General features: G+C 42.9%; 1 protein-coding gene and 1 pseudogene across 2 annotated transcripts in view; one reads left to right on the forward strand and one right to left on the reverse strand.

Moving 5' to 3' along the window:
* The window catches only part of Ccdc170 (coiled-coil domain containing 170), a 78349-nt gene extending 65983 nt beyond the window's left edge, over positions 1 to 12366 (reverse strand). Inside the window, exon 1 of the mRNA XM_076926764.1 lies at positions 12232 to 12366. Coding sequence (XP_076782879.1) covers positions 12232 to 12297 — 66 coding nt within the window. The 5' untranslated portion in view covers positions 12298 to 12366. The remainder of the gene's footprint in view (positions 1 to 12231) is intronic.
* On the forward strand, positions 12268 to 20223 carry LOC143440111 (gem-associated protein 8 pseudogene; annotated as a pseudogene). The gene is made up of 3 exons (XR_013107998.1): positions 12268 to 12370; positions 12704 to 13227; positions 14799 to 20223. The product of XR_013107998.1 is annotated as a gem-associated protein 8 pseudogene (transcript).
* Positions 20224 to 21026: the final 803 nt, after the last annotated feature.

Raw genomic sequence — 21026 nt, forward strand, 5'->3', positions numbered from 1 at the left:
TCTCCTTAGGAATATAATTCTTGGAAAATAAATGGCTGTGCCAAAAGTTAGGATCTGAGTGCCTATCTCATATCCAAGAAGCACCAGCTTACCAGTAAATTGAGATTCATCACATGAAAAGCCACTATTTAATCGGCAGCTTTTCATTATTTCTGTAGCCCTTTAAAAATGTCATTTAGGGGCTGGAGAGATGGCTCAGCGGTTAAGAGTACTGACTGCTCTTCCAGAGGTCCTGAGTTCAATTTCCAGCAACCACATGGTGGCTCACATGCTGGTGTACATGCAGATAGAACATGCATGTACATTAAATAAATGAGGAAAAAGGATTCCAGCTTTAAATAAATAAATAAATAAATAAATAAATAAATAAATAAGCATGGCATTTTCCAGGGCTAGAGAAAGGTCTCAGTGGGTAAAAAGCTTGCTGCACAAGCAATCTGAGTTCAAATCTCCACAACCCACATAAAACTGGACACAGTTAACAAGTGTGTGTAAGATAATGGGAGTCAAGGAAGGACTCTCCCTGAACCCCACAGCTAGCTAGCTTGGTTTACACAACTACAAATAACAGAGAGACCCTGTCTCTGAGTGTAAAGGGAAAACAAAACTCAAGGTTGTCCTCTGCCCTCCACACACACGTGAACATACACACAAACACACACATGCATATGAACACATGCACACACACTCAAGCATTGTGCATACATATCTTCAAAAATATGTCTGTATTCAAGTATTTGCCTCAAGAACAACAGTAGTAAAGTCGGTGACTGGACACATAAAAACGAAAACTATCATGATACTAACTTGGCCTCACGCAGCCCTTCCAGTGATCTCACAAGACATGAGAGGCTTGGTCTTGGCCGAGCGCCCACAGGAAGTGCACTATGGAGCCTGCTTTCAAGCACACAAGCTCACCCGGTTCTCAAACCCGTGATTTTACCCTGGTATCTACAAATAATGTGGCCTGTACTTTGCAAACATGTTTATATAAAGCCCACTGCCGTGCATATCTGATATGTTGCAGTAACACGCAAAAATATTTTTAAAATATATTTTCTTCCTGAACCTTCCACAAATCATCTTCTTTACCTTGCCCTCCTGTACCCTTTGGGGAATCCAACCCTGGCCCAGACTATTGTTTTGTCTACATCACCTAATAAGCTCCACACCGGAAATAAATTAGTCCGAATAGAAACCAAGTGTTAAATACTGAAACAAAGCCCATATTTAACACAATTCAGTGCAGCACTATTTAGTCCTGGGGTGACCTTGTCTTGCTGATGATGTCACTCACACTGTGTAAGAAGTGATGATGTCACTCACACTGTGTAAGAAGCGATGATGTCACTCGCACTGTGTAAGAAGCGATGATGTCACTCGCACTGTGTAAGAAGTGATGATGTCACTCGCACTGTGTAAGAAGTGATGATGTCACTCGCACTGTGTAAGAAGTGATGATGTCACTCACACTGTGTAAGAAGGCTCTAAGAGGTCAAGGAGCCTGCTCCTCCCCTTCCTCAGCTCTAATTCCCCCACGCTCCTTCTGCTCCAGCCATCGTGGCCCTTCAGCCATTAAGTCAGCTTCCTCTGATCCTTTGGAGTAAATTTAGTTCCTGTGTTAATCCTTTGCATGATACTAACTTTTATCCTATGTGTCATCACCACTGTGGCTATTACTTATCTGAATGACTAGTTATACAATATCCATTTCCCCTGACAGACTCGTAGGCAGGGGAATGTCTATTTTGTTCAACACTATTTTTCCAGTGACAAGCTGTCAGCCAATGTGTGCGTAATGAAAGAGTGAATGAATGAATGATCCATCCAGAACGCAAACCAAGATTGTTTGACTCCAAAGTCCATGTTCTTAATTGTTATATTACTATCCTATATCTGTCTTTTCCAAAGTTTAAAATAATCCGTTTTCATAAATTGAATCTACTACTATCTACGAATCTGGCTGTTGTAATAACAGCTTGCATCCTATATAATATTAAGGACAGGGAATTAATGTAACTTTAACTCATAAATCTCTTTCCAGCTACTGTCTAAAAGACGAATTCATTTTTTTCTGCAAGTTCAGAAATTTACAGGTTGGATCTGATTGATTTAGAAGTGTATATTTTAACTGAATATAAAGTCCAATAAAGCTAAGGAAAATTCAGTCCATATTAATAAGATAATTTCTCAACTAGACTCAAAGTAAGTCACAGGAAAATTAACTGATTCTCGGGGCCAGTTTTCAACTTGTAGTGGTGTGTTTGCATTTAGATTGGATCTCTCTCCACAGGAGGCATTAAGTGTCTCTGTCAAGACTTATAAGACAGCATATTGGGAAGACTTAGGTGGGATGGAGGCAGCAGAAAGCCCTGTTGACAGCTAGCTAGGTGGAAAATGTAGCCTGGCTTTCCATCTTCCCAAGAAAAACTAAAAGAGTGAACTGGAGAAGACTCGAAGAACCACTGAATGTGAGTGTAGACCAGATTGCAGACTGAACCCTCAGAAGCCAGGGGAGAGCCAAGAACTTAGTCCACACTGAAGCCCACTGGGAAGAAAGAGTTGGGGTCAAGAGGTCATGAAGACAGTCCATCCTGGTGCTGGTCCCCTAAACCTCAGCTCCAGGCCAACATATTCATAACCATCTTTACCGCCTTGCACAGGGAAAGAGGTGTATTTCTACTCCAGCTAATGTCTCCTGGGAATAAATAGAGTTGTGACCTAAGTTTCAATTTCCCCATCTAAATGACGTCATCTCTAAAGTGTATACTCACTGGGTTTATCCTCCCTGCACTTTAAAGCTCTTACCACAGACTTGTCTGTCATCTGCTCACCAGCTAAAGAAAGTTAGGCGAAGAGAAAAGGTCAGAACAGCCATTGCTCACAGTCCTACAAGATAGAGCACCAGGAATCCAGTCCTAGGAGGAAAAAATTTCTCTGAGACCCGATTTTATTTAATAGATAGATAGATAATCAATATATGATATATTGATATTATGAATATATATTAATATTATGAATATATATATATATATATATATATATATATATATATATATTGATGATATGAGTTCACTCACATGAGGAATGATTCTGCAGTTAGAGACACTGTTCATAATGTCACCAAAAGCCATTGCCCTGAATTGGATCTGCTGGGTAGAATACCCAAGTACGTGAGTAAGGATTCTAACTTCAGCAAAGGCTGTCTGAGTCAACCCAGACTTATTCTGACAAAATACCAGAGCCTGGAACAACTTAAACAAAGAACATTTACTGTTCACAGTTCAGTGTTGGGGACCGCACTAGCCCCACGTTGGGAGCCAAAATAATGTTGGGGACCACACTAGCCCCACGTTGGGCGCCAAAATAATGTTGGGGCCCAAGCTCAAGTCCCTGTTCGGGCACCAAAATAATGTTGGGGACCGCACTAGTCCCACGTTGGGGTGGCCAAAAAATGTCTCGGCCTGAGCAAAATGTTGAGGCCTGGGCTGAACCACGTTTGGGCAGCCACTGTATCCCGGCCCAAGCTGCTGCTTCGGTCTGCAGGTCGGGTTTCAGCAAGAGCGAGGGTGAGGGCAGATTCTACCTAATGTCTGATGTGTATGAATCTCTCTCTCTCTCGTCTCCCTAATGTCTGGTTCTGTCTTCTATAGTCTCCCTAATGTCTGAATCCTACTGTCTGCCTCTGCATTTTATATGTCTTACTTCTAAGCCACACCTCTAAGTTACACCTTTAATCATGCCCTTAGGTCTTGTCTCTAACTCTGATCTCTATACTTCTAAGTCATACACACCTTTAATCTCACACACCTTTAATCTCACACACCTTTAATCTCAAGGTATCTAAACCAAGATTATCGGAGTGTTCTCAGCTCTTGTAGGCTATTGTAATTCAAGTCTCATGTCAGGGTATATGGCTCAAGATGGCTGCAAAGCTGATAGCCGCTTTCTGCTAAAAGTTGGCCCCCAACAATTCAGAAGACTGGGGAACCTGAGACCAAGGTTGTTCTTGGTGAGAGTACTCTCCCTCATTTCCACAAGATCCCTCTCCCTGTGTTCTCACATGACAAAGACAGAACTGGGGTCTCTTCCCTTTACCCACTCCCTACTCGCCAGTCTGTGAAAGCCCCAAATCACTGGGTTTGCATCACTGTGTTTATCCCTTTGGATCCTTATATGAATTAATGCATTGATGGTCACCATGCTTGCCATATCCTTGCATAGACTTCAGTTATTATTAATTATTTTACTTAACTGAACTACAAACTCGATTGCCAGAAACAGTACTTTCTACTCTGTAACCTCATTTGGTTATTGGCTTATATTGGTGAGGGGGATTTTGGGCTTTGGTTTTGGCTTTATTTAAATACAAAGAGAATTTGCAAGAATAATTCAGTGAACCTGAGAATATTTTAGACTCAGTTGACAATTATGAGAACATTTGGCTGAATTTAATTTACCTCTTTGTGTGTGAATTATGGTTCTGATTGCTGAATCTCTTTTTCAGCAATTTGCACACACCATGGCCCGTTACCCCCAAGTCCTTCAGCAGACACTTCCCAAGGACATTCATTTTCACGTAATTGTCGAATTTGAGGCGTTTATCAAGGCTGCAGAATTATTCAGCAATTATCCCAGCAATGTTCCAGCAAACAGTGGACACATGGCATGTGGTTGTCAAGTAGCTTTTCCCCAGCCTGCCTTAGCCTTTCATATCACCAGGGATGGGAGAAGCTGGGAGTAACTGGAATTGAGAACAGAGCACCTCCATGAGAGAGGTTGCACATCCACAAACTGACAAACATCAGTGAACAAACCACTTTTGCTTTTGTTATTGTTAATCAGCAACTTGAGCCCTTGAAACTGATGCTGAAGTTATGATACCTCGACCTGTCTACACCAAAAGCCACACTTCTGAAAACAATTTTCTGTTTGCCAGTTTTTTTTTTTTTTGTTGCTGGTGGTGCTGGGTTTTTGTCTGTGTGTTTGTTTTTGTTTTTTGATAGACTCGTCAAGATGCCTGAGTTGTCTTCAAATCATAACAATCCTCTTGCTTCAGCCTCCCAAGTTCTTAGATTACTGGCTGGAAATTCAGAATGTCTGGCTCAAACTACTCTCAAATAAATACACCTCTCTCTTTCAACAAGCCTGCTGTTTCTAGGAGCATTCCTTCCAGATTACCCAAGGCTCAGCCTGTTGCTGTCTCCCTAGAGCCCCCACCTTCTTACCCTAGCCAAGAGGGTCTTGCCCTTCACCCTATGAATCTCCAGCTTCTGAACCTGTCTGATTTTCTTCTCAAAGCCTTTATTGCTCTCTGAAATGATGTTCTGTAGTGCTTAGTTTTTAATGACCCTTTTCTCTTACTCAAATACAATTTTTATGAGAGGGGGAACCCTAAAACAGACCCTACAGTTGGAGCACAAATGGACTCGCTGCTGTGGTAAGTGACAGAGTGCCTAAGACCTGCCCTGTGACTGGCTGGTCCAACCACTCCCTAGCCGTTGGCTCCCACTTCCTCCTAAATTCTCACTTTTGCTAACCCAGATATTTGGTGTCAACAAGACTTCCTTTCAGAAATCCTACTGTCTATATCTTTGACCCCAAATCAAATCGATCTTTAGGAAGATCTTTAGATCTTTTCTAATTACCCTCAGTCTTAAAACTCTTGCCCTTGACACTGACCCTGGGGTTGAAATACGTTGGCCTTCCTCTGCCAAAAGCCACATTGCTGAAACTGAATATCCATGGTGAAGGTCTGAGAAGAAAAATATGAGGGAACATTCAATGAGAAGGAAATCATTTGGGTTACTCAGAAAAATAATTTAGATATTTATCTTATGAAACTAATACCCTCCAAACTGCCCTAAGGAGCTATTTATTTGGAGATTTATTTATTCAATTTGATAATGTCATAAGTGATCTTTAGTTATTCAAACTATATATGTTGTTCAGCAGCTATAGCCACCAGCTGGGCTGGCATGTCAGGAACGCAGTGAGGCCACTTCAGCAAGGCCTTTAAACTTCCCTGTCCTTAAATCTAAGCCACAAAATTAACTAGAAGCAAAACAAAGAACAAACAAAACCTTGAGCAAAAGAATGCAGCATAAATAATCCCTTGTGTGGCCAGGTTACTCCCTTGTGCAATTAAAAAAATTTTAAATTGTCCTTGAACACAGAAACAAGTAAGTCCTTAAAAATTCAGCAGCTTTATTCAAGTACAAACCAAGATGCAGTCAGTGCTGTTTGAAATGCCTCCACATTTTACTTGTTAACACTAAGTAAAGACAGTATTTCTAAAGTATATTATAAAGGAAACAGCCGGGCAGTGGTGGCACACACCTTTAATCCCAGCACTAGGGAGGCAAAGGCAGGTGGATTTCTGAGTTCAATTCCAGCCTGGTCTACAGAGTGAGTTCCAGGACAGCCAGGGCTATACAGAGAAACCCTGTCTCGAAAAACAAACAAACAAACAAAAAAAAATTCTCTCTTTGTTGTTCAATGTGTCCTACCCTTTCTGTGAAAATGTTATCTTGCACTACATTCTTAAGCCAGGTGGTCAGAGAATAGGTACCAGGGAAAGATGTTCCTTATAATAAAAATTTCAAAGTCAAATGTGGAAATGAATCAACCTATCACCATTTGTTCCTATACTCTTTGAGTATTTTATTCTAAAATGACTTAAAGTAACTGAAAAGTTGCAATACCCGAAAAAGGACTTTCAAAGTCACCTTCCCCAGCCTCCCTGTGAACAAGTTGCACAATGAAAGCACAGTTATCAAAACAAAGGACTTAGATTGTTACAATGTTACTGCTCTGTTGACCTTGTTCTAGCTTCACCTGTTATGTTTTGTTTTGTTTTGTTTTGTTTTGTTTTGTGGCGGAGGGGTTGGTTAGTCTTGCTTGGATTTGGGGGTTTTTTTATGTTTGTTTGTTTTTATGTCTAATCATTTCTTTTCTGCCCAGCAGCCCCGGCAGGCTCCCATACTCCTTTTGGTTTTCGTGCTCCCCCAGTCTTTCCCTAGGGGCTTTACGTTTTAGAAGGGTACTGGCCAGAATTTTGTAAAATTCCTTTAAAGGCGGCCTATCTAATGTTCTCAAATGATTTGTTTTTCTTTTGTTTGTAATAGTATAAAGATCTCATCTTTCAGTCCCTACCAATAAAATATTTCTAGGCTTAGGTCTAAGAATTTCATAGTCAGCTCACGCTCACACGTGCACATGCACACACGCACACACACACACACACACACACACACACACACACACACCAACTTTAGGCAAAAGAAAAATAAACTTAATAAGTGTTAGCATTTTGTCTATGCTTCGCCCCATACCTGCAATAGCCAGGTATGCCTGAGTCACTAAAAAAGGGGCTGCTTGCCCCTCCTCTCTCTCTTGTTCTCTTGCCTTCCTGCTCTAGCTCTGTCCTCTGACCCCTTCCTCACTCTCTCCTCATTCCCCTCCCCCTTCTCTCCCCTTCCCTTCCCCCCTCTCCATGTGCTCATAACTGACCTCTACTCGTCTACTCTCCTATTTCTCTACTCACTCCCTCTGCCTTTCTCTGTCTCTACTACCCTCTTAACTTCCTTTCCCATGCCCTGAATAAACTGTGTGGCTGAGCCCTCAGGGGGGAAAGGATGCTTCAGCTTGGACCCTCAGAGACACCCCCTTCCCGACACCTGACTACACATCCACCAAACATATCCTTCGTCTATCTTTTTTTATAAAACACAACAAGTATCTCATAGGTGTTGCAAAGCAGCAATAAAACGTTTAAATGACACAACAGGACAGATCAGAAAGAAGTAAGCTGTCAAGACTGACAGCAATCCACATAAAGTAAAGAAAGCCTCACCGGGCACCCGGCAGTGATGGCGCACACCTTTAATCCCAGCACTTGGGAGGCAGAGGCAGGTGGATCTCTGAGTTCGAGGCCAGCCTGGTCTACAGAGTGAGTTCCAGGACAGCCAGGGCTACACAGAGAAACCCTGTCTCGAAAAAAAAAAAAAGAAGAAGAAGAAGAAGAAGAAAAAAAGAAAGCCTCAAATTATTATTTGGGTCTTTGTTTTCCTTTGCTTGATGAGAACTTTATATATGTGCATAACGTCTTCCCATCAAATCCATCTCTGCTCTCCAATTCCTCTCCAAGCCTCCTACTACTTTGGACGTTTTTATTCTCACAATAACATAACTAAATCTGAGTTTTAGCCCTTTAACACTTCTACTAAACTTTGGCCTAGTTGACTTACCAGACCAGATCTGAGGTATGCGGAAAGGGTTTCTGGAGACAAAGAGCTGCCTCAGGGGGTTAAGGTGCTTAGGTGAAGCCTGGCGATTTCAGTCCTCAGACGCCCAAGTCAAAGATGAGAACTGATCAGACAAGTTATCCTCCGGCCTCCACAAACAACACACACACACACACACACACACACACACACACACACACACACACACACACACTCACACACACACACACACACACACACACATACACACACACACTCACACACACACACACACTCACACACACACACTCACACACACACACACTCACACACACTCACACACACACACACACTCACACACACACACACTCACACACACACTCACACACACACACACTCACACACTCACACACACACACACACACTCACACACACACACTCACACACACACACTCACACACACACACACACTCACACACACACACTCACACACACACACTCACACACACTCACACACACACACACTCACACACACACACTCACACACACACACTCACACACACACACAACCACGCATGCACACACATGCACACACATGCACACACACTCACACACACACTCACACACACACACTCACACACACACACACACTCACACACACACACACTCACACACACACACACTCACACACACACACACTCACACACACACACTCACACACACACACACTCACACACACTCACACACACACACACTCACACACACACACTCACACACACACACTCACACACACACACAACCACGCATGCACACAAGCACGTACGCATACACGCACTAAATAAATGTTTAATTTCAAAAGAAAAGAAATGTGCTACCTCACACATGGATTTGTCTGTTTATCCTAACAGATCTATCTTAAATTTACCAGGTTTTCTGCTTGTATCTGGGGGCTATATTACTTCCTGCACACACATTAGAACTGTTACACTTTCCTGGTGAATGGAATTCATTTTAGGACATCGTGAGAGCCGTGAGTGGTGTAAGAACAGACTAGAGCTCCTTAGACAGGGAGAAGCCTCTAATGAGGTCTTTTTTACTTTATAAATTCCGCATCCTCGGAACACAGTAACTAGCTTCTTTTGCGTCCTTATGTGCCTGGGTCTTTTGTAACAGTATCCAGCACTCTTAACCACTGAGTCGTCCTTATGTGCCTGGGTCTTTTGTAACAGTATCCAGCACTCTTAACCACTGAGTCGTCTCTCCAGCCCTTGCCATGCACAAAGAAAAGAGACTCACTCCATCTCTTAATAGTAGCTTGTACTGGAGTCATTATTCATTATTCCATTCAGAGGCGGTAAACTTGTGAAGGCAGCAACATTACAAGATAGCCTGGAAGTTACCGTTAGTTTGTGGCACCAACTATTTAAACCACTTTTCACTAAATCCTTGTTTTTATAGCTTTTACTGATTGTTGATGCTGCTCCATCCTTGGGTAGCGTTCTTGTTCAGTGCTAGTGCTGTAGGTGCACAGGGACTTGGGGATCCCCCATGATGCTTATGAATCCTCCAAACCATGGTGTGCTCCTCCCTGCCTAAGAAGCTCTAGTCCGTTCTTACACCACTCACAGCTCTCACATTTTCTAACCTCATGAAGCTCTTCCGATGACTTGATTTTGGTTAATTCAACTGAGAAAATCTTATCGTGAAATCTGCCTCCTAACATGACACTAGGGAAGAGGCAGCCTTTTCAAGGTCCTGGTTCCTTTGACCATGAACTCAAACTCTCCAGGTCCCTTTTTCAAGCTTCGTTCTCACTCCTCCTGGATCCTCAAAAAGCCGATTATTGCGGTGTAGCAGAGGTACCAGTTGAAATAGTGGGGACAGATCAGTAGAAGCAATGGTGGCTAATTTTAATCAGTATTAATAAGCAGACACTTGACAAGGCCATGGAACCTTTAAGAAGTGGAGCCTCAATGGAAGAAATGTCACTGCAGCAGACTTTGAGAATTTATAGCCTGGCCTCCCTTGCAGTTAGCTCTTTCTGCTTTCTGTATGTGGCTGAAGATGTGATCTCTCTGCTTCTGGCTCCAGCTGCCTGCTACAATGCTTCCCCTACAATATGGACTTTCTGGAACCGAAAGCCCAAGTAAACTCTTCCTTCCATAAGCCATTTTTGGTCATGATATTTTATCACATCAACAAAGGTAACTGATATACCATATTTCTGGTGAGGATATTTAAGTTCAAATATTCTGGAAAAGTAGAGTAATCAGGATTGTGTAAGTCCTGCTTTTATTCCCAACCTGGTATCTCAGGCCCTTGGGTGTCTATCTATGCCATCAGAAAGGTGCCTACAATCTATGCTTTGTATTTTAATCCAATTTTTCAACGCAGCATAGCAGGAAAAGTATAAAACTTTCAAAAGACAGTTTTTCCTTATTTGTGTCTTTCATCAACTGAGTACCCCAACTGTGTAACTTGAAAGTCCTCATTATCTACCTGAGATCACCACAGATGAGACGGTTTTTTAAACACCAATTCTAATGGTAACAGTTGCTGGCTTTTCTGTTTCTATCCTTCTCAATAAAATGTTTCTTCCAAGCCAGCTCAACTATCAAATATGACAGAAATTGTCCTTTAGATAGGTAGAGGCTTAGCCTAAAAAAGTTTCACGATTATCAAGATTATTTATTAAACAAATGTCTTATGTGTATGAATGTTTTGCAAGATGTCTTAGTTAGGGTTTCTTTTGCCCTGAAGAGACACCATGACCATGGCAACTCTTATAAAGGGAAAGGCTTAATTGGGCCTGGCTTCAGAGGCTTAATTCAACGTTGTCATCAAGGTGAGTCGCATGCAGGCAGACATGGTGTTGGGGAAGGAGCTGAAAGTCCTACATCTGGATCAGCAGGCCACTGGAGACCTCAAAGCCTGCTCCCACAGCGACACACTTTCTACAACAAGGCCACACCTATTCCGGCAACTCTCTATGGGCCAAGCTTCAAACACACGAGTCTGGTGGGGTGGGACATTCCTATTCAAGCCACCACACCGGGTACGTTACACTTTGGTGAACTTCCTTATTCTTCCAAGAATATATCTGGAAGCAGGGTCTGTGATTTACTTTGAATGGGCTCACTAAAGATATGCAAATGACAGTCACATGCTTATATATGACCCAATCATCTTAATTCACAGAGAACAGAGATTACATTAGGATAAAGTATAATACCAAATATAAAATTATGGGGGGAAAAAAACTAGATTTTATTTGCATATCAAGGTACTTACTGGTTTCCTACCAATATGTGAAGAAGCAGAGAAACCTAAAGGTGTAGGAGGGGGAGGGATAGTCAAGTGTGCTGAAAAACTGAATTCTCATAACATGTTGGAGAATCCAATCTATGTTTTTAAATCTAATTTTGCCAAGAATATATATATGATGGGTCTGCCCTGAGGACCCTTCCCAGGTCAGAGGGGAAGTATGTACACACACACACACACACACACACACACACACACACACACACCCCGGGGGAGGGGGGGGGGTGCATGAGGATCCCTGAAGAAGACTCAGGACAGGTCCAGAACTGTCCTACTTCTGTGTGACACCTGTATGTCCCCCAATGCCAAGTATGATGCAGGAGTAATAATTAAGCTTACTGTTTGGGGACCTGTAAGCAGTCTCTAGGCTAGAGGCCTTGAAAGGCCTAACACTAATCCTTCCACCTCTAAGTTAGAAAGACACTGCTCTAAATCGAAAATTAAGTTCAGTGAAGCAATCCCTTTGTTCCCTGGGGATAGGGCGGGGGAGGAACCGCAGGAGAGGCTTCTCGGTGGAATTCAGCCAGTTTCAGTGGTCAGGGAGGCCGTGTGGCACCACCTCAAGACCTGCCATTTCTGACCACTGCCCCTGTGGAAACTGAGCTGCTCCAATCCCACCCAGGACACTGTGCAAGCAGGAGATGCCCGCGCCCCTCCCAGGCAGCAGCTGCAAAGACTCTACCTCTGGCGGCGAGGCGTTGCGGACGCATTCCGGACTCCCGGAGCCCACGGAGCTGCTGTGGCTCATGCTGGCTGGGCCGGGAGATGCTGCTGAGACCCACGATGGAGGAGCACAGTAGCGCACGGAGCTCGGGGTGTGGGTGCGTCTCCTGGGGCAACAAGTAAACAGAATTGGAGGCGGTGCCTGTTGCCTGCACTAGCCAGTGGTCAAAGCCTCCACTGAGACCCGCAGGCTACAAGGCAATTATCCCGTAGGGACAAGTCCTCCAAGCTACCGAGGACACGTAGGGGAAAAGATTGCTCTTAAGGGGGAAGGGAACACACTACCACTGTGAGTGCAAACAGGTTTTAGATGGTGCTGGAGACTGAACCCAGGGCCTCAGGTATGTTAGACAAGCACTCAAAACAACGGAGCCACAGGTTCATCCAATCTTAGCTTTTTGTTTGTTGGTTTGTTTGTTTGTTTTGCACAGGAGTGGTACATGCACTTTGTACCCGGATCTGCAAAGCATGCGGCCTGCCCTGGCGAGTGAACGTTCTTTTTTCATCTCGCCTTCTCTGCCTAGAAGCACAGATGTGGCAATGCCTTGACTTGACTGTCCGGGTGACTTCTTGCGACATCCATCCTTGTAGGTGGCTTTTCACCAACACTTCCAAGTGTTCCCCCCAGAGATTTGAAAGTGGATATTAGAATAATCCGTTTTCCAAATAAGCAAACGGTCACAGTGGGATAAAACAAAAAAAAAAGCCAAGGACAGGCAGCTACCAAATGGAGGAGTGAAGACATCCCAGACCACAACCCCAAGTTTGGCAGCGGAGCTTGCCTGACTGAGAGAAACTAGAAGTGGACCCCACAGTCACATCGCTTGAAAACCGTGGGGACGCTTGTACTGCTAGAAACTCACAGGAAATCAGGGCTGAGGCTGCTTTGCTTAGAGTCTATCCAGCCATTCTAGAAGCGTTCACTGCTGTCTCTCGGAGTTGCATAGCCTTGACGGTAGTTATTTTTTTTTTAACTTTCTGAGGGTTTTGTACTAGTATATATTGTATGCTAAGCATAATTCCTCTCCTAGTACCCCCACTATCTTTTCTGCCCCCCATGAGGCACCTTTGCCCTATAGATTGTTTCTTCTACTTCTATATCATATATATACATATATATGTATATACATGATTTACATATATGTACATATAGAATCTAGGAACTTCAAATGAATGAAAATGTGTCCTTCTGGGACTGGCTTAATTCACTTGTAATTATTTTCAGTTGTACACATTTTCCTGCAGTTTTGTTTTGTTTTGTTTTGTTTTGTTTTTATGACTGAAAAAAAATCCCATTGTGTATATATACCACACATTCTTTATCAGCCCTCTGTGGTTGGATACCTAGGTTGGCTCCATAACTTAAACACTGTGACTAGTTCTGCAAAAACCAGCCGTACTGTCTTGACACATCAGAGCCATGCATATTTATGGGGTACCATGCAATGCTTTATAGTGGCTTGTAGCACTACAGTAATATAGCCATATATCCAAGCTAAACTCACGTCAGGGCTTTCGTTTGAAGCTACATTCATTCGTACATCTTCTCAGTAGAAACTGCTTTGTGGAATCCCCTGTTCACAGTGGGATTCTTAGAACACATATCTCCCAGTTAGGTTTCCCTCACAGTAGCCTGCTTTTCAATGAGCTGACTCTGTCCTAGGAACTTCAAAGCGCATGAAAACTTCAAAGCAGACACGTCTAGAAGAACCCAGCCTGGAAAAAAAAATCCCTTCTCCACTACCTCTCTACCCTGTTTTATTGCTACAGAATTCCATTTACTGAAAGTCTATTTCTGGTCACTTTGGTTGACCTTGAGGTTTTGTGTTGTTTTGTTTTGTTTCGTGAAAACAGATCTCAGCTTTCACAGGTTCTCAAGACTCATTGTGAAAAGGTTTTACAATGTCTCCATGTGAAGGCGCCATAATGGAAGCAGAAAGCCATTACCTTGGATCTTTCCCGGGTGTTAAAACATGAACCCAGTGATTTTTTTTTTTTCTGGTTTTTCAAGAGAGGGTTTCTCTGTATAGCTGTATAGCCCTGGCTGTCCTGGAACTCACTCTGTAGACCAGGCTGACCTTGAACTCAGAAATCCGCCTGCTTCTGCCTCCCAAGTGCTGGGATTAAAGGCATGCGCCACCACCAACCGGCTGAACCCAGTGATTCTTGATGGTTACATCTGATGCTAGAATGGAATGATGTGCAGGGAGCTAGGCTGGTGGATTCAGAGGCCTGGAGAGGACTACACTGTAGGCAGAGGGACCTTTGAAGTTTTAGCAGTTTGAGCTGAGCTTGGGAGCATTCCATTGTGGTGATAGTTCTAGAAAACTGGGGAGTAAAACAAAGTCTACTTCCCTTGGGCTTCTCACAAAATTCCATAGATGGGAGCAACCCGTGGGTAAGCAATATTCTATGGCCCATCAATACCCTTACGGACACTTGCACTTCTCTTTACAATGACAACAAAGACATCAGCTAACAGTTGGGAGACCTTGTATGCATCACATAGTTCTTTTTATACAACAGGACTGATCCTAACCAGGCTCAGGCCGAACTTGAATTGTAATGCAAGAAGTATGAAGAGCAACACGGTGGAGGCTAAACTTCACGAAGGCACCAGGACCGCAGTGAGCTGGATGGAGGAGGCCCAAGAAGGAGACAGCCACGGGGAAGGTGAGAGGTGAGACTCACTAGAGGGAAGGGGCGTGGTGAGGAGAGAGGAGACCTGTGTGTAGTCACCTACAGCTGAGCTCATTGGGCACACAGGATCATAGTGGGACCTAACAAACAAGCAGACAAAGCAAAGGAGGAAGAGAAGAAGTTCAGTTAGGGACAAATTTAGCCTGAGGTGTGGAGAGAAGACAAACAAATGTGTTGTGGTGTGGGACGGAAGTCTTGGGCACATCTAGCTTAAAGCAGAAAACCCAGTTCATTCTCCAATGGTGTTAACCCTGTCTTGAAATACCCTGATACGTCTGGGATGTCCACATTTATGTTAAGTAAACACTCTATCAGAGACAAGATTTTATTTTTTAAGCCTGGAAGTAGCTCCTGGAGAAAGAGATGGAAAGTTATGTCAGTTCTGACATCATTTCCTGTATTCTAACTCATGACTTTGGTTCATTCGTGTGTTTTATAAATTAGACTTATAGAGTCTCAGAAGAAACTCTGTACTGGACCTGGAGAGATGGCTTGGTGGTTAAGAGCTCTGGCTGCTCTTCCAGAGGACCGGTTCAGTTCTCAGCATCCACATGGCAGTAATAACTGTCTGTAACTCCAGTCCCAGGGGATCTGATACCTTCTTCTTCTTCTTCTTCTTCTTCTTCTTCTTCTTCTTCTTCTTCTTCTTCTTCTTCTTCTTCTTCTTCTTCTTCTTCTTCCGGCCTTCATGGTCACTTGCGTGCATATGACACTGTACAGAGTATCAATGCAGGTCAAACACTCATACACATAAAATAAAAACAATTTTAAGGAAAAATTTTACTAAGATAACTTTAGGAGCATTAATTTACATTTTAAAATGTGACATTCAAACAGCTCCTATGACACTTGAGTGATCGAAGGATTATTTCGAAGAGTACATTCAATTTAAATGTTCCCCCAACCAAATTGCTATGACCTATGCTGGTATCTCTCCAAGCTCCTATGTTGGAATACTCTAGTCAGTGTGATAACATCAGAAAAAGGTAGGGGTCTGGAAAATGGCTCAGTGGGGAAGCCTCAGCTCCTGAGTTCAGTTCCCAAGTAAAACGCTGGGCATAGCAACATATCTGTAATCAAAGCTCTGGAAGCAGGGGACAAGAAGATCTCAGGAGGCCCATTGGGAGTGGGAGCTTCAAGTTCTATAAAAGGTTGTATCTCAAAAAGAATACATTAGAATAAAATGAGACACTCAACATCTACCTCTGCACACACATGTGCACACAGGCAGACACAACCCCCAAATACACACACACAAATACATACACACTGGAAGATGCAGTCCCCCAATAATAAATAGGCCAAACATTGTTTTTAAATATAATAATTTCTAGGTGTATTTGCACTGGCTTGTTGTGATGTGGATTTAAAACAAAATCAAAGCTGGTTCATCAAGTAAAAGCATTTGCCTGAGGATTAGATCTTCAGTACCCATGAAAAAGCTGAACATAGTGGCCCATGTCTGTAATTTAGGTGTCCTCCAACAAGATAGGAGATGGGGACAGAAGGATCCTTCAGAAGCTTCTGGAATTGCTAGCTTGGAATTTACAGCATAGTAGCAAACAAGGAGGGAGATGTTTTCTCAAACAAGGCATAGCAAATACATCCATATACATCCATATACATCCATATACATACATGTGTACATAAGCCAAAATAAAGTTTGCAAAATTAGATGAATGCTCTGGGCAAAAGATTCAGGAAAGCATCTCAGAGATTATAAAACTTTTTGAAGTTGGTAAAGCGCTTGCTTTTCAAGCTTTGGAGACTTGAGTTTGATCCCCCAGACCCCACATAAAACAAAGATGAGTATATGGTACTCAGTTGTAATCCCAGCTCTAGGGAGGCAGAGATAGACAGATCTCAGGGGCTCACTGTCCAGACAGTGTAACCCAGTTGGTAAGTTCTAGGTCAATGAGAAATAAGGATACTAGCAGCTGTCACCTGACTCACATATACACAAACATGGACACACAGATAGACACAAACATATACCCAAAACTGTTTATAGGTTGGATTTGGCCCATTGGTCATGCTTCTAACCCATAATCCCCGATCTGGGAGTGGGGGATGGGAGGCAGAGGAGGGGGAGTCTCTTCAAACATGGTACCCAAAAGAGTATCAATCTGGGGAGACAAAAAAGAAACTCAGTCGTCGATGTTGGTAGTCTGACCCCAAGTAGTTTCTTTTAGGAATATTTAAGCACAGCACGATTGAGGGGGAAAAGTTTCTTAGTGATAATTAATTCAAATTCCATATGCACAACACAGATAAGACATGACTACTTGAAACTCTTGTAAAGTACAAGTAACAGCATCCATAAAGACAAGTTCTGTAGATTAACTACGGAAGCAGGCTCAAAGTAAGCAAGCTCATGATAAGAATCAAGGAGCCGTTGTGACCTGGCCATACAGATAGCACAAAGGTCACCAGAGTATTAGTCACATCCGCTTCTAGCTTTCTGGAAGGAACGTAAGTTAAACATCTCTCCCTTAGAAGAGACAACCTTGTGTGTTCAACATTCCTAGTGCTTGATTCAAACTTTGTACTTCCTTAGTGCATCTCCGTGAACGCAAGGACCTCCATGTCTCCTCCAGTCTAGAACAATGTTTGAGTTATGGATACATTTCCTTTATTTATGTATTTTGTTTCCATTTTGAGGCAAGCTCTCACTATGTATCCTTGGCTGGCCTGGAACCCACCACAGAGACCAGGCAGCCCTCAGACTTGCAATCATCCTCCTGCTTCAGTTTGGAAACAACAGGTGAGGATGGCCACACCCAGCTTTACGTTTCCAACCAGAATCAATTAAAGGTCTATCCTGTGGTAATCATTGCATAAGAAGTATTCCTACACAAAAATATCCTCTTGGTGACAGGGAGAGGACCAGCATTTGGGAAACACAGTAGAGAGGAATAGTGGAATTTCCCGTAGCATTGAGAGAACACCTGAGGTTTAAGGTCATGGTTTTAAAATGAAACCAGTGATCTTGATTGTATGATTTTCTCCTCTATTCCAATTCTTTGAGAAAATGGAACACATTTACCTTCAACCGAGGTCCAGGTTACACCAGGTCAGCAAGATCAAGAGAAGAACAGGGAACTTATTTTGCAAGGGAGTCTTCATAATAATGGATATTGAATGTAAGTGGGATAGTAAAAAAAAAATGAAGGTGGATGAAAAATGAAAGCATGTGACAGATAAAGAATAGAATGGCTAGAGTTGGTGAATGAAAGCTGTGAGGGGTTCAGCACCTAGCAGTGATGGGCAATTCTGGTAAATAATAGAGGACAGTACGTGCTGGTCGAGTGAGATGCTCAAAAGTAGAGATGCTGGAGTTCCTGGAGTAAGCTGTAACCATGGAAATGGGTAGCTTAGGTTGAAAAATGGGGGGAAAAAATCATTGCTCCCAACGCAGGTAATCAAATAACTGAACGGTCAAAGTGTCGGACAGGTTATGCAGTTGGATGTTGATGTCATCAAGGATGATGACAAAGGAAGATAGCCAGGAGGAAAAGGCCTGATAGATAAATCACTAAGGAGCCTGGACCGGTCTATGGAATTAGCCAGACAAAAGCCCAGCTCTTCTTCTTGACGGCTAAAAATAACAGATGGCTCAGTGATGAAATGATGAGAAAGAAAACCCTCTCTCCATTTAACTAAGTCGGCCATCAGCAATTGAGCCTTCACTGAAGCCAGATTATAAATGCTCTCTGTGCCCATCCTCCTCCCCACCATGAGAACTAGGTCCATTGTTGCCCACCGCCTGAGATCTTCAAGCTCCGTCCCTGCGAGTTCCCATTTGGACTTTTGCAATCAGAGATTACAGCAATGGCCTCAAAATGGAGGGCTACTTCATCTTGGTATTGTCACCCAGTATATGCAAGATACTGGCAGCATTATCATCATGCAATGCTTTGGATGCGATGCCACCAGAATGCCTACAGAAAGTTGAGGGATTCCTATTTCACTTCTCCATGATTCTTCCCTCATGGAGTTCTTCCCTGGAACTCTCTTGCTTATGAGGCTTGGCATCCTTGGAACTCTCAAGGCCAGCACATGGCACGGCAGGAGTCTCCCTACAGTGTTTCCCATTTCAAAAGCCCTGAGCAGCCTCCGCATAACAGCAATAGAACCCAGACATCCACAGGAGAAAATGAAGCACTGTGTGAAGAGGAAGAGCTGGAGTTGGATTCAGATGATGAAGTGGAGTGCGACCTGAGCAATATGGAAATTGCCAGTACTTCACACAGACTGAGAAGCACAGAGAAGAGACGCGGAGTGCCTGAATGACTATGTGAATGCGGACCGTAGCCTGTACTTCAGCCACCACAGGTCAGTTGAGCCCCCATCTGAGAAGCCCTGGGAGTGGCACCAAGCAGAGATGAAGCGCTTGTATGGGAACAATGCTCCCAAGATCCTGGCCATGGAGGCTGCTATGCAGCTGAGCTTTGATAAGCACTGTGACAGAAAGCAGCCGAAGTACTGGCCTGTCATTCCCCTGAAGTTCTGAGTCCTGGGCACCAGGACCCGAGGCAATGCCTCACAGTTCCTAGCCTTTCCCTCTTTATTTCTCCTGGACATTTTTCAGAGAAAAAGGCCAGTATACTGATATGGTGGATACGGTCTGTCAGCCACTTATAATTGTCAACAGTACTGTTGCCACCACAAGGAATGTTCACTTGACATAAAGTGATAATTGTATGTATTGGACTGGCTCTCAGTTTTCTCTGTAACAGTCCAGTTCACTGAAATTATTGTCTAAAGATACTGCCTATTGCTTTACATTTTTAATTTCCTTCTTTACACTGTCCTGAATGTCATAAAAGCCTTAAGCCACATGTCATTTGTTGCTACATTTTTTAGACCAGTTTTCATACAGCACATGCTAGCTACAAACTCTTAACTCTTCCTGCTTCCGCCTCCCAAATGCTAGCTTACAGGTTTGCACCGCCCACACACTGGGCTTCTGTCGACATATTTTCTCAGACTATAGCTCTTTGGATCCCTCTGAAAACGATGCAAGTGAACCGTAAGACAAGTGGCACTTGTTACTCACCTAGGTGTCAGCCCACATGCTCTATAAAAGACCTGAGAGTCGATACTCTGGGCTTGGCAGGTCATGTTGCCTGTGTCATAACTGCCTGACCCTGTCTTTATAGTATAAAAACAGCCATTGTTACTGAATAAAGAAATGAATGTGCCTGTGTTTCAATAAAACTTTATTTGTAAATAAATAAATAAATAAATACTATCTGCTTTTTTTCTCACACATATGAAAAACATCCATAAGGTTAGAATATATATATATATATATATATATATATATATATATATATATAGTTATTAAATTTATCCCTGGACTTGGAGGCCCTCAGATCATTAGAAAAGACAAATTCTTGAGCCAGGCTGTCTGTATTATTATTTCCTAGCCTTATGATTTTGAAAAAAATACCTTAACTTCTTTGAACCCATTAGTTATCTCTGTTCTAGATAGAGGTACTGGTGACACTCAACAAGTGAAAAGTATCAGGTATTCGGGGTAAAGTAAGTAAGTGTTAGCTGTTAGCATTATTGTCTTAGAGCCCAGAATAGAGAATTCTCCCAATAAGGACTGGAAAAGCAAAGTATTTGTTCTTATTCTACTGGACCAGCAACTTTGGAAGATTGTAGGCTTAAATTATTTTAGCTAACTAACTAGTTATACACACACACACACACACACACACACACACACACGTATGTTTTTGAGTCAGGGTTTCCTTGTCCCTTTCGTTTACCGTCTAAAATAAGAAGTAGGCATTTCGTTTTGAAAGACCAAGGCTCTCCTCTCTACACAGCAGCAGACAGAGCCTGCTAGAGTCAGAGGGATCTAAGAACTTCATGTTCATCTGCACAACTGTGCCCAGATCCACAACACAATTACTCGCCACTCTCAGGCTTGGTCGGAGAAGCTTCTTTTTACGGTGGGCAGCAGTTCATACAGAGCCGCAGAGGTGACTGTTAAGTGTACAATTCTAAACTGGACAGCTGTGGCACATCCTCACGACATCT

Source organism: Arvicanthis niloticus, chromosome 28 (assembly GCF_011762505.2).
Source record: "Arvicanthis niloticus isolate mArvNil1 chromosome 28, mArvNil1.pat.X, whole genome shotgun sequence".
Classification (NCBI taxonomy): Eukaryota; Metazoa; Chordata; class Mammalia; order Rodentia; family Muridae; genus Arvicanthis; species Arvicanthis niloticus.